Source organism: Bombina bombina, chromosome 4 (assembly GCF_027579735.1).
Source record: "Bombina bombina isolate aBomBom1 chromosome 4, aBomBom1.pri, whole genome shotgun sequence".
Lineage (NCBI taxonomy): Eukaryota > Metazoa > Chordata > Amphibia > Anura > Bombinatoridae > Bombina > Bombina bombina.
In genome coordinates, this window is record NC_069502.1 from 260,807,583 (window position 1) to 260,821,701 (window position 14,119).

A 14,119-nucleotide genomic window follows, 5' to 3' on the forward strand; every position below is an offset into this window, starting at 1 on the left:
CTGTTTAGTGAATGATGGCAAATTGGGAACACAATTTTAATTTTCTAGGGCTAAGCCCTTCTTAATAGTGTTAATGCAAAAATATTTGAATATGCCCCTTTATGCATAGTATAAAACTGCACCATTCATTAAAGGGACAGTCTACTCCAAAATTTGTATTACCTATTCCCCGGTTTTGCACAACCAACACTGATATTAATATACTTTTTACCTCTGTGATTACCTTGTATCTAAGCCTTTTCTGACAACCCCCTTATCACATGGCTATCTATGTATTATCTTTTGACTTGCATTTTAGCAATTAGTGCTGTGTCCTGAACAACTCCACGGGAGAGAGCACAATGTTATCTATATGGCTCACACAAATAAGGTGTGTCTTTTGTATGAATAGCAAAAAAAAAACCATGTGATAATAGGCTGTATGTAGTGGCTTAGAAACAGGCAGAAATTTAGAGGTTTAAACGTTATAAAGTATATTAATCTAACAATGTTGGTTGTGCAAAGCTGGGGAATTGGGTAGTAAAGGCGTTATCTATCTTTTTATACAATAACAATTTTGGTGTAGACTGTCCCTTTAAACAGTAATATTTAAATCCCTACATATGTGTTTTTGAAGCTCCAGTACCTAACAAATACATATATACGTTGGACTTGGGCAAACCTGGACTGTTTATTTTGGAGCCCCACTGAGGAGATTTAATTTACTTTTACCTTAGTATGGTTTATGTTTTTAATTACATATACATTTTTATTTATTATTTAGGAGGAGATCAATATCCTCTTTCCCAGCATCGCTTGACTGTGCAGATGCTCAGACAGGGGGTAAACAAGAAGTGCGAGTACCTGTTACAGCCCTGCACTCATTTGTAAGTGTCTGTTTAAATAACACCATTCTCCCCCTATGTGGTCAATGATGATAAGTAAAAGGTCTGAAAGCACTGACGTTCTCATGTAATCCACACAGCTCCCAGCTGTCTCTGTACTTTCCCATCATGCACAAGTTATGCTTTGATTGGTTTAAGAGACTGCTGACAAAACTGGATACCACACCTCATGCATTTCGGCTAGATTTGAAGAAATGCAGATATAATAGGTATCCTACATTGCTAATAATTATGGAGACTGGGATAGGGTAGAACACTATGCAGTGCATGATAACAAGTTTAAGCTGAGACCACACCTGTCCGTTAAGAAGTAATCCATTCCCTTTTCTGTTTGGACTTTGAATAACTAATAAAAGTACTTTAATTTTGGTTAAAGTATTGTAGGTTCTTCACTTGAATTACTTTTTAATCCTGTAAATATTTCATCCTATCTTAGACGACTTAAGGTCAACAAAGCCTCAGTACACATTAAATGTCTGCAAACCCATGTGACAAGGTTTCATTTTGTTTTTTCATTCAGGATGCCCATGATGGTGAAGTTAACGCTGTGCGCTTCAGTCCAGGCTCCCGGTTACTGGCAACTGGCGGAATGGATCGCAGGGTGAAACTGTGGGAAGTCATTGGAGGTAAAATTATCTGTATTAAAGGCATTAATCAGATAACCTAACTTAGTTTATTCCACGGGTATTAATTGAAATAGGATTTGCAATCACAGCTGCCTGTCTCCATTGGTCAGTGATGATAAATAAGAGGTCTGACATCAATACTGCCGTTTCACTTGTATCAAATAAGCTCCCGGCAGCCTCTGTTTTATATCATGCTCAAGTTGTTAGATGATTGGTTCTAGAGGCTGCTGACATTTTTGGATAACATCAAGCCCTTATTTTCCTCAGGCTAAGTATATGTGGGAATGAAAAATATCCAACATGACTGTTCCTTAAGGAGTTTTTGATGCAAGGATGGAACAATATGCAGTGACTGATCTTGAGTTTTCAAGCTGAGACCTGCAATATCTAGCAAGTGGCTTTTTTGCGTGTCTATGTATTTCCCACCTAATTTGTATGGATTCTTGTTAGTGCCATTTTTTTTTTTTTTACATTGAGCTTCAACTGTTTTTTGCATTGTTTATCGAGTTTTCTTTATTTTGTCCTCTACAGATAAATGTGAGACCAAAGGCTCACTCACAGGTAGTAACGCAGGAATTACCAGCATTGAGTTTGACAGCGCTGTAAGTAATCTCACGTTGGAGTGTGGTTGTCATTAATGCTGTTTTCTGCTACCATACCTAGTAATCTGAAACCAGTGTGGTCATCTAACTAATCTCTCTTCTCCTTTATATCAGGGTTCTTTTATATTGGCTGCTTCTAATGACTTTGCCAGCAGAATATGGACAGTTGACGATTACCGTTTACGGGTAAGACCATCAAGCTATTTGTGAGTTGTACATTTACAAATGTATGTAAAGAAGTCTGTGATGACTAGTAAAAGGTCTGATTGCATTGTGCTTCCCAGTACACCCAAACAGTTCCCAGCAGCTTCTCTGGTTACCTATCATGCCCTAGACATGCATACATTGGAAACGAAGCTGCTGACATATTAGGATAGCCTTTAAACACACAGCTCTTGGAGTTCAGAGTTGTGTAAGTTAAGGGTATTCAACAGAACTAGTCGAGAAGGATACTGAGGTGTGCGGGGCTGAGCGTTATACAGTGCATGATACCAAGTTTTCAAGCTGAGACTTCTGATGTTAGTGGTTCCGTTTGTGTCTGTTTTGCAGCACAAGATAATTTATGTGCATGCGTACAGGGTTTTATGGGTAATAGTAGGCATGCAGTGGGTCTCCCCATCATTGCATCTTAAATGCACTGTTGATATTGTATGAAAGGTTGAATATTGAAAGTGGCAACTTATTCTCTAGTTACAGGTCTGAACCAAATATAACTTAATAGATTTTTAATAGCAATGTTCCTTTAGAAGTTTTATTAACCTCCAAATGCGGAAGAAGGCAGCCCTTTGTGCTGTCTTGGCTAGTTTTGTTGCCAAATTTATTCTTGTGCAACAGCAAAATGCAAAAATCTGGATTTGCACAAATTTTAACGTCTTGCTGTTGCACAAGAATAAATTTGGCAACGAAGATAGCTGAGTGGCTCAAATGGCTGCCGCCTTCTGCATTCTCAGTGGTTCACAAAACCTCTCCAAATGCACATCTCTAATTTTTAATACTTTTACTCCCCAACAGTGGTCTATTTTTAATTAGCCTGTATTTGGTGTAGATTACAAGAAGAGTTGTACTGTGATCATAACCGTTAACTTTCCTTTCTTTTCTCCCCCTCTTCCTCTTTTTTTATTTTTTCGGATAGCACACCTTGACTGGACACAGCGGTAAAGTTCTGTCAGCCAAATTCTTACTGGACAACGCACGCATTGTTTCAGGAAGCCATGATAGGACTCTGAAACTTTGGGATCTGCGCAGTAAAGTCTGTAAGGAAATCCAACTCTAGCTTTTATTGTGTTAATTCCTATACTTCTTTTAGTGCTATAAACCTTTATGGCAATTTTATTGGCGTAGAAAAAAATAAGAGTCCACAGCACCCAGTATTAAGAATAATATTAGGCTTTTATTGAAGCATCATGGCACACAACAGCAACCAGCAAAGTTTTGGGTTATTCACCCTTAATCGGCATGATTAAGACTGGATGCTGTGGACTCTGTTTTTTGTGATTTGAGGGGTGTTTGCAGTTGCCCCTAAATCACTGGCACCATGTATAGTGCTTTTTGGCACTTGGACTGTTGGCGTAGAAAAATATAGTATACTGTGGCTGTACAGACTACTTTAGGATAAGCATAAGTGCATGTCACGTGCCAATTCAATGCTTGTTTTTCAGTATCTTTTCTCCACTGCTGAGGCCAATTAGGGGCATGTAGCACAGTTGGGCTGCAGCATGCACTTCCAATTCTCAAAATTTAGAAAACCTTAAATTTTTATAGTTAGAATACAAGAAAGAGGGCAAAATAATAAAATTTTGCTAAGGGTTTTTTGTTTTGTTTTTGCTATGGAAATTTTAAACTTTTTATATTTCAAATCTCAGTGTTTCATATCTTTTATTATTTGATGGGCCTGAGTCTGATAATTGTGATAACTTTTGAAATATCATCTCTTAGATTGAGGTCAATATTGAAATGTGCATTTTAATGTGAAATAGAAGCATTTTTGCAATATACTTCCACTAGCAAAAATGCTTCTAATTAGTTATTACTATTTTTCATGTCCATACACACACATCCTATGAAGCCATGAGCACCAGTATTCTCACAGTTAATGGAGGTTTGTATGCTACAAATTATATCTTTACAGAAGCAATACACACCATCTTCAGCTCTCTGAGCTTGAATACTGGTGCACAGGGCCTCAAAGGATATGTGCGTATGCCACAGAGAAACAGTAATACATTTTACAAATTGAAATGCATTTATTTACATTTAGAGTTTTCTATCCCTTTAACTCTAGTGCTTCCAATTTCTTCTGTATACAAACTGGAATAAAGTAAAACAGTGTGTTTCTAAAATTTGCATAAAGTTGTGTTTTTGTTGTGTGTTTTGTCAAGTAGGCACACTGACTGTAATCAATAATATTAAAGGGACAGTTTACACCAAAATTGTTATTGTTTAAAAAGATAGATAACGCCTTTACTACCCATTCCCCAGCTTTGCACAACCAACATTGTTAGATTAATATACTTTATAACATTTAAACCTCTAAATGTTTGCCTGTTTTAAGCCACTACAGACAGCCTCTTATCACATGATTTTTTTATTAGCTTTTCACAACAAGAGACTGATAGTTCATGTGAGCCATATGGATAACATTGTGCTCTCTCCCGTGGAGTTGTGCTGGACACAGCCCTAATTGGCTAAAATGCAAGTCAATAGATAATAAATAAATAGCCAAGATCAGGAGGCTGGTTTAGATACAAGGTTATCACAGATGTATATAACCGTGTTGGTTATGCAAAACTGGGGAATTTTAAAACGTAACAATTTTAAAGAGTTGACTGTCCCTTTAAGGTAATCATTTGTTAGTTTCTTTGTGCTACTATCTTAAAATAGAGTTTGAAAACAACAAATAAAAAAAAATAAAAAAATTGGGTCTCTGATGCACATATTACCTTAAAACAAATGCTGTTAATGTCGATTAAAAATGAACAAAATCTTTAAATATAAATAAAGAAAATGCATTGTATGTCTTAGAGACTTTTTTTCATTAGTAGTAATTGGCTAAACATAATGTGTTCTTTTGCCTTAGGTATTAAAACTGTGTTTGCAGGATCCAGCTGTAATGATATTGTCTGCACAGAGCAGTGTGTGATGAGTGGGCACTTTGATAAAAAGATCCGTTTTTGGGATATAAGGTAAGAGAAAACGCCTGCACTCTTGACCTCACAGCAATGTTAAAGGGACACTAAACTGATGGGAACAACAATAGAATGGTTACCATTCCCTTTGATAAAAAGATCCGTTTTTGGGATATAAGGTAAGAGAAAACGCCTGCACTCTTGACCTCACAGCAATGTTAAAGGGACACTAAACTGATGGGAACAATAATAGAATGGTTACCATTCCCCGTGCTAGTGTTCTTCCTTCTGTACCTGCAGCTGTCTTCAAAGCTTTTCCCTTTATTTTAACACGTTGCATGTACAGGCTGGTCCAGCTCTTTATATTGGATGCTGCTATTTTCTTCTTAAATGGGAAGAGTCCACAGCTGCATTCATTACTTTTGGAAATTCAGAACCAGGAGGAGACAAAGACACCCCAGCCAAAGGCTTAAATACCTCCCCCAATTCCCTCATCCCCCAGTCATTCTTTGCCTTTCGTCACAGGAGGTTGGCAGAGAAGTGTCAGAAGATTGAAGATAGTCTCTTATGGAGGGTAGTACCCTTTGAAATGGGACTTGAGTTTTAAGTAATCCTGTCAGCCTCTCAGTGAGAGCATGGATGAAAGTTAGAGTCCAGAGATGCAGGGAGTGTCGTCTCTGCAAAACCATCCCGACTCATGTTAACAGCTCCTTGGCAATCAGCGTTGACGAGTTTCGTTGCCTGCCTTTATTCACTCAAGTCCATGTCAGAAGCGATGCTACTATCTGTTACACTTGAAGGGCCGTGTTCCTGTTCTACGGCGTAGAATCCGATAAGATTGTTTCATTTTATTTCGATATGTGAATATGTTAAAAGAAGTCGGGGTCCCAGTGGGACTCCTTTATCTTAAAATGCAATCAAGGGTTAATGTCTCCTGTGGGGGTTATTAAACTGTTATTAATCTGTCTGCTAATGTGTAGTGATGCTTGGGCTCATGGCTATTCAGAACATAACAGCCTTATCAGACTGCGCAGTCCTTTTGGGCTGGCGCATCTTTTTTGCTGACTTACACGATGCACTGACCCAGTGGCGACATAGAGAGTCTGTTCGTTAGTTGTCTGGTTCACAGGAGGTGGTGAGTGCCCCAGCCATTGGGGGTGTAAGTTGCCATTTAGTTTTAATCCATATTTGCAATCTCCAAGTTATGGAGGATTCTGATTTTTTTTTTTTTTAGAGACGGACATCTCTGACTCTGAGTATACGTCTTGTGAGGAGTATGAAATGGCCCGGGTTATCCATGCTCATCAGTTATGTTCCGATTGCTGTTCTAGAGTACTCTTCCCCCGAATCAGGGAATGTAGAGTGCGTTGAGCCACCCGCCTCTGAGGATTCCATGAGGTGTGTGCCCCAGAACCTTCTTTTGCTACGCAAGCAGGTGTCCCTATGGCCGTTACTCCTTCTCTGGAAGGCAGCCTGTTTCCTCCAGAGGTTACGGCACGGTTCCGCATGGCCATATCTATGGCGCTGGCACATTTTTATTTCCCAAGAGAAGTATTTTTAAGATACTGTCTGTGTTCCGTTAACCGGGGTCGGTCACGCGTGAGATCTCCTGAGTCAGTTCAACCTTCTTGGGAAGCGATGGCCTCTGAGGCTTCAGGGGCCCCTCCCTCAGGGCCGGGGTCGTCTATCGATCCGGCGGGGGGACATTGTGCCTTCTGTTATAGACTGGCACGTGTTCCTGTACTACTAAGGCATGTTTTGGTGGTGCTGGAGGATTCCGGTCCTACTGGGCCTAGGGATCCTCTGTATTCCGTACCTGATGGCACACTGGGTTAGACTATGGGGATGAAGCCAATCTCCTTGACGTCTCCGTTTTTTCTTTTCTTTAAGTATCTGTTCCAGTTCTGAGCTTAGGAGAATAGGGCCTCTGATCGGCTGGTCCTATTAGCGCGCCCATTTTCCTTGGGCGTTCACGCACCGGTGCTGCCTTCATTTTCTTTGGTCCGGTTAGGATATGTTTAATTTGTTTTATGAAGCTCATGTCTGGTGATTTTCCGTTTTTGGGAAAAGTTCTTCTCTGGAACTGATACTTGTGATTTTGTAGTCGCGTGAGCACTTTCTAGGAAGTTGCACAGTACTGTTATGACATAGTTGTGTTTAGTTTATCAATCCCTTTTGGGGGCTTCGATTTTTCTTGGACGGTTTCAAAGTGTTCTCGTACCAGTCAGGCGCTAGCTGCTGTTCCTTACGATTCATGTCACCCACGTGGTGCTGGTTACCTTGTCGGGTGCTGGGTTGTTTACTTTGATAAGTGTTCGTTTGTTCTTGTTACCATACTAAGAGACATATAACATTGTAAATCAAGTGCTTGACCCCTATGGGAAATATAATATTATTATTCTTCAGATGAAGATAGGCAATTGCATCTGGACCCTTTGTAACATATATGGTCCAAACAGGTTTGAGGTGGAGTTTTGGCACAAGATAAAACAAAAATACCATGTCTAGGCCAGAACCTGATTATAGCAGGCTATATGAATTTTACATTGTACCCGGATATAGACAGATTTAAAGTTAGACGCAGACAGACAAATTACAGAGAAGCGAAATTTTTTCGAAACTATGTTAAGATACTTAAAGTAAAGGATATCTGGCGGTTACAACATCCTGATGAGCGGACATATACATGCGAGTCCTAAGACTCATAAGAATTTTTCTTGAATCGATATGTTTCTAATAGATGAACAGCTATCAAAGCTAGATATGGAGACCAATATTGCAGATATAACTCTTTCAGATCACGCGATAATTAGTCTAAAAATTTTCTCGGCTATTAGGCCCGGAGAACAAGAGGAATACATTTTGTTTTCCGGGATTTATGTGCAATAGTATACATTTCGTGAATTGGGTAAAGAACAAATGGCAAGAGTACTATGCGCACAATATAGAATACACAAACAAAATTGAAACCTTATGGGTGGCAGGTAAAGCTGTTCTCCGAGGTGAAATAAAGGCATATATGATTTAAAATGACATGTAAAAAGAAAGCCAGGGAGACTGTTAGCCAATCAGTTGAGAAATGTGTATGGAAAGTATCTAACCCTAATGAGACTACATGGGGAAATTACATGCGGACAAGAGCAGAAAGGGAGAACTTTATGAAAGAAAAATGGGCAGGTGAAGATTTAAAGGCTAGGGCCATATATCAGGGCTACCAGGGGATATCTGCAAAACACCTGGCTAAGATCATGAAATTCCGCAAAAAAAAAAAATACAATATCAGTAATTGAGGGAGAGAAAGTATACACTAAATCCTCTGAAATCAGAGAAGCGTTCTTTTAAATATTATCAGAAATTATACTCCAGAGAAAGTATAAATAAGGAAGTTAAAGAGCAGTTTTGGAAAGGGATAAAAATTCCACAAATATCCCAGGAGGCATTGAAACAGATCAATACACCAATTACCGAAGCAGAAATCTTAAAGGTAATTAAAAAAGCCAAATCTGGCAAGGCGCCGGGGCCAGATGGCCTACCAGCAGAATTTTACAAAATTACATCAGAAAGTTGTAGAGACCTTAACAAAGCTGTATAATGATTATTATCTCAAAAAAGAAATGAATTCGCTCTATTTTTCTCTGACTCTGTAATTACACTAATATTTAAAAAAAGGGAAAGATGCAGAAAAATGATCCTCATACCACCCCATCTCATTGCTAAATCAAGATTACAGGATATTGTCAGTCATTGCGGAAAGACTAAAGAAAAAAATTGGCGAGTCGATACACCAAGATCAAGCGGAGTTTATACCCGGTAGAAATTCAGTTCGCAATATGCGTCGTGTACTAACTATGGTGGATTATTTCTATCAGGTCAACCAGGATGGAGGGAGGAAGCAAAAGAGCAATAAAGATAGAGACATTGCAATAGTGACCGTGGATGCAGAAAAAGCATTTGACTCTTATCATCTGGGACCACCTATTTACAGCACTTGAGAAGTTTGGTTTTTCTGGCTACCTGGTTGACCTGATTAAAATAATATATAATAAACCTAAATCACAACTTTTAGTAAACAGAGAATTATCACAATATATTGTCTTAGAAAAGGGCACACGCCAGGGATGCCCATTATCTTCCTTATTGTTTGACATAGCTTTAGAGCCTCTTGCAATTTATGTAAGAAATGAGGTACAACCGGTTAAAATAGGCAGTCAAAACATGCTGATCTCCCTATATGCAGACAATATTTTATTGTTTTTACAAGATACAGCTACAAGTATCCCAGCATTTTTGGACATCCATAAGCAATTTTAGCTTATTCTTGGGCTACAAAATAAACTCTACTAAATCTGAATTATTATGGGTCAAGAAAACAAGGTTTAGTGCTGCATAATTTTTGTGTCGCCATTAGTTTAAAACACATCTTTAAAGAAGTACAACATATTAATTATTTAGGGATTCAAATTAGTAGAAATCCCAGAGAGTGGTACCAGTTAAACTATAAGGAGTTTTTTGATAACATACAGCTAGATCTAAGTAAATGGAATTTATATTATCTCTCACTATCAGCAAGGATCATGTTGATCAAAACGATCTTTTCCCCCAAATTGTTATTCTTACTACCAAATCTACCTATTTTTATTTTGAGTAAGGATATAGACCGATACAATAGAGCATGTTCACTCTTTTTATTTGGGGGCAGAAGAAGACACGGATATCTATAGAGAAGTTAAGTCATGTAAAACAATTTGGGGGATTCTCTCTACCTAATATCAAATACTATAATTATGTCACATTGATAAAATTTGGTTTAGATTGGTTGACTAAGGCTGACTATGTTACATATTATAACCTGGAATCTGAGCTGATTAAACCATTTAACTTGCAGGCTATATTGCTCTGCCCATATAACAAATTACCACATAATATTAGCAATCTGTTAACATTTGCGAATATCGTATTAGCGTGGCAAAAATACTGCAGGTTATTGGGTCAGGAATTCCAGGTATCCCGGCTTCGCCCCATTGTTGGATGTGTGGATTTTTCACCAGGGATTTATAATACAGTATTTCAGGAGTGGCACGCTAAAGGCTTCAGGCAATTCACGCAACTAAGAATGGGGGAAGCCGGGATAACTCAAACTTTTGCGAATTTGGCAGGAAAATTTAAACTCCCCACTAAGAACTTTTATGCGTACCTTCAAGCACGTCATTGCATAGAAACGCATATATGTACATTTGGTACTGATTGGGGACAACAACATACGGATCCAGGTCTTAAGATATATAAGATATTCGTTCTATTTCAATTTGGTATCAAAACATAATGAAAATCACTGGACAAAACTAAAATAATCAGGCCAGAGAGAAATTTTTGAAATATTTTATTACATTACAAAGTGAGGACATTATTCACAGTATAAAATTGGCAGAGGAAGTAACAAGCCGAATCAACTAGAGAGTGTTGCAGCATAAATTAATTAATAATTTTTATTTAACACCTGAAAGAATAAGTATCTGGGCCGGTGCCCAGCAGAGTAACTGCTACAAATGTAATTCATCCAGAGCAAATTTGCTACATTGCTTATGGTGCTGCCCTAAAGTGCGACAGTTCTGGCTGAAGATTCAATTCTGGCTAAATAAATATCTTAATGTCAAAACTGTGTTAGAACCTATACAATTATTTTTTTCACAACAAACAGAGAATCCTGGGGATAAGTATCTAACTAATATGACCATTTTGGCTGCATGTAATTTAATATTCAAGAAATGGAAGCAGAAAGAGGTTCCAAACTTAAGTGAATTTATTAATGCCATCAAATTACAGATGATAGTGGAAAGACATGATCTGAAAATAACAGATCAGAAATACAACACAGAAAATATTTTAGTAAGTGGAAAAATTATATATGTTCATGGCCCCTGTTGACACAGCTACAGTTCTTAGAGCCGCTTCAAAATACATTACCTTTCATGAATCTAGTAGTGGCAGAAGTTTTGCTCTCACAATGGTTAATTCAAGAATAAATACAAGTTCTGGGAATGGCGAGACAGCACACAACTTTTTTTTTGTGTGTGTCCTCCCCCCGGCTCCTCCCTCTGAATCCAATAGTTTGCGGGCCTGAAGATGGGTTTCTTTTACACAAAAGAAGGTTTTAGACCCGTCCAAGCTGATTTGTCAAAGGGATATTGATATACATTTCTCCGTTCTAATATAGAACAGAGATTTAAAGAGCTGTTTAAGAACACATTTTAGGGGCAATATATATCATCGGGTTAAAATTTCACATATATGCCTTAGAAGATGTTATAGGAATTGATGTGGGGTGTTTGCTCTATGAACTATCCTTTAGATATTTACTTGCTTTTGTTAATAGGTAGAAGAGAGGGGGGTTTTTTCCTTTTTTTTTTTTTTTTTTTTTATGTCAATTTAGAATAAATTTGATATGATTATGGTTGATCAGTAAGAGCTATGTTAATGGATATAAGATGAGGACTGTCGAATGAGAGAAAAAAGATGATGGAAGAAGGAACAGTATGATAGTAATGTTTTGGATTCCTTACTAAAGAACTTTTATATTACTCAAGCGTAATGGATAGAATTAAAATTGTACATTGCTTAATATATACCTAATTTATTTTTGGGCTATAGAATCACCCATTGTGTTTTACTTTTGGAGTGTCAAGAGGTGAAACTAACACACAATTTACACCAATTACTAACTAAGCCTTTAAGACATTGTTGTAAGAATATTTAATTGCTTATATTAGGGATGCACCGAAATTTCGGCCGCAGAAAGTTTCGGCCAAAAATGGCATTTTTGGCTATTTCGGTTTTCGGTTTTTTTGCCTGTTATTTTCGGTAAAATTATTGTGTAGCATGTTTAAAATTTGATGCTAGCCTAGAGCTGCTGTTTAAGTTTATTACTTGACTTACTGTTCTGCATACAATGAGTTTTCTAAGATTATACTTTATTTGGATAATTGGTAAAAAAAACAACCTGTTAAATATGATTCTGTTACATAGAACTAAATGAAGAAAAATACAGTATATAGATATTTATAATTGTTTTAAGTTGGGATGCATCAAAATTTTGTCAGAAAATTGAATTTTTGCCTGGTTTTTTTTTTTGGTAAAATTATTGTGTAGCATATTGTTGCTTTAAGATATTTTTGTCCAATTTTAGTGTTACTTTCAATAAAATGGTGGACTTTTTTTATTGGCTCTAATTATGCAAAAAAATAATAATTTGAAAATAATTTGAAAAAAATACATTTTCGGTATCAGTTTCGGTTTTCGGCCAAGTGCATCCCGGATTTTCGGATTCGGTTTCGGTCCAGAATTTCCATTTCGGTGCATCACTAGCTTATATATATATTGTATTATTCATTTGAATGAGAAATGTATACTTGTGAAGGAGAAAACAATAAAAAAAAAAGAAAAAAAAAAAAAAGACCCTGACTACAATAAATCCTGTTTTAAAGATCAGGATCACAGGCCCAAATCCCCCGGCAGGGCTGACTCAGCCCTTCATCCTTCAAATGGAGCCTGTTCTGTATCATCCCAGGACCTTTAGAGGGGTGTTCCACTTCGACTCTCTCTAAGAGATCTAACCTTTTGGATTTACTGAGGGTCCTGGTTTCGAATGCTACCCCGGGTGCTGGTTGCCCTTTTTCTTAGGCCTGTTAAGATGTCTTTTTAGGCTCTTTGGTCTGAATATATTTCAAGTGTCCAATATCCAGGGACATTGGGATGTGGATGCACTGCCCAGGGTGCACTTCTCCGTATGAGATAACTTGACAGTTCCTCGGGGGGTTTGAACTTCGACCGGTCTTGGGTTCTGGGGGTCTTGTTTTTGACCATGTCTCTTGTCTGAGAGTTCAGAGTCCGGACCTGGATCGGTCTTGGGTGGGTTGGCTTCAAACTTTTAGGTTTGAAACATCCGCTTCTCCGTTCTGGTATCTGCCTGAGGGTTAGCTTTGCTGTCTCTCTGGTGGGATCTGACAGGATCGTCGGGGGCAGTTATTGCACCTTGATGTGGGCTTATGGTTGTCTGTTCAGTATGGCCAAATGGTCTCTTATCTCTTGGTTTCACCATTCTCTCATCTCTTATCCATGCCTATGGCTGGGGAAAAGGGTTCCTTTGCGTTGTCCTCCTTCGGGGAGGTTTCTGAATAGTTTCCATATAGGTTTCCTATAACAGGTTCTATCAAGGAATCTTGTCAGACGATATCCAAAGTGGAAGGGACAATTTCCATGCTATCCAGGAGAACTATTCATATAGAGGATAGTTGCTTCTTTAAGGATTCTATGGATAAGAAGTTAAAGGATATGTACACCAGGGTTTACAATGACAACCCGCGGTTTGTATGACTACTGTCACTAGTGCGGTAGCATACTGTTTGATGCCTTTTATGAATATATTAAATACAGACTCTTCCCTTGAAGAAGTCCAGTTTAGAATAAAGGCCCTTAAGTTGGCCAACTCCTTTACCACGGATGCTTCCCTTCAAGTTATTAAGCTGGGAGCTACATTTTCGTGTTTTGCCATACTGGCCCGCAGATCTTGGTCTGCGGATGTATCATCTAAGTCTAAACTTTTGGCGATTCCTTACAAAGGAAAGATTTTGTTTGGGCTGGGGTTGACGGGAATAATTACTGACAACATGGGAGGAAAGGGACTTTTCCTCCTTCATGATAAGATAAATAATGAATAGGGATGTCACAGTAATTTTTGTTCCTTTTGAAATTTCAATAGAAATCCTTTCACTTCTTCCTCCAAGCAGGAGCAGTCCAAGCCTTCCTAGAGTCCCAATCAGTCTTGGAACATGGGAAAACAATCCAAAAAGCCTGCTATTGCATCAAAAGCAGCATGAAGGGTCTTC

At 38.1% G+C, this 14,119-nt stretch overlaps 1 protein-coding gene and 3 non-coding genes across 6 annotated transcripts in view; all 4 read left to right on the top strand.

The window, feature by feature from the left end:
- The window catches only part of ATG16L1 (autophagy related 16 like 1), a 58,125-nt gene that overhangs the window by 22,862 nt on the left and 21,144 nt on the right, over positions 1 to 14,119 (top strand). For all 3 annotated transcript variants that reach the window (XM_053709930.1, XM_053709931.1, XM_053709933.1), the window contains 6 exons: positions 764 to 866; positions 1,405 to 1,510; positions 2,042 to 2,112; positions 2,227 to 2,298; positions 3,245 to 3,365; positions 5,189 to 5,294. In XM_053709930.1, coding sequence (XP_053565905.1) covers positions 764 to 866; positions 1,405 to 1,510; positions 2,042 to 2,112; positions 2,227 to 2,298; positions 3,245 to 3,365; positions 5,189 to 5,294 — 579 coding nt within the window. The remainder of the gene's footprint in view (positions 1 to 763; positions 867 to 1,404; positions 1,511 to 2,041; positions 2,113 to 2,226; positions 2,299 to 3,244; positions 3,366 to 5,188; positions 5,295 to 14,119) is intronic.
- Positions 906 to 1,176, top strand: LOC128658618 (small Cajal body-specific RNA 6). The gene has a single exon (XR_008402290.1). It is a non-coding gene; the product is annotated as a small Cajal body-specific RNA 6 (non-coding RNA).
- Positions 1,615 to 1,889, top strand: LOC128658620 (small Cajal body-specific RNA 6). Its single transcript, XR_008402292.1, has one exon. It is a non-coding gene; the product is annotated as a small Cajal body-specific RNA 6 (non-coding RNA).
- LOC128658619 (small Cajal body-specific RNA 6) lies at positions 2,351 to 2,624 on the top strand. The gene has a single exon (XR_008402291.1). It is a non-coding gene; the product is annotated as a small Cajal body-specific RNA 6 (non-coding RNA).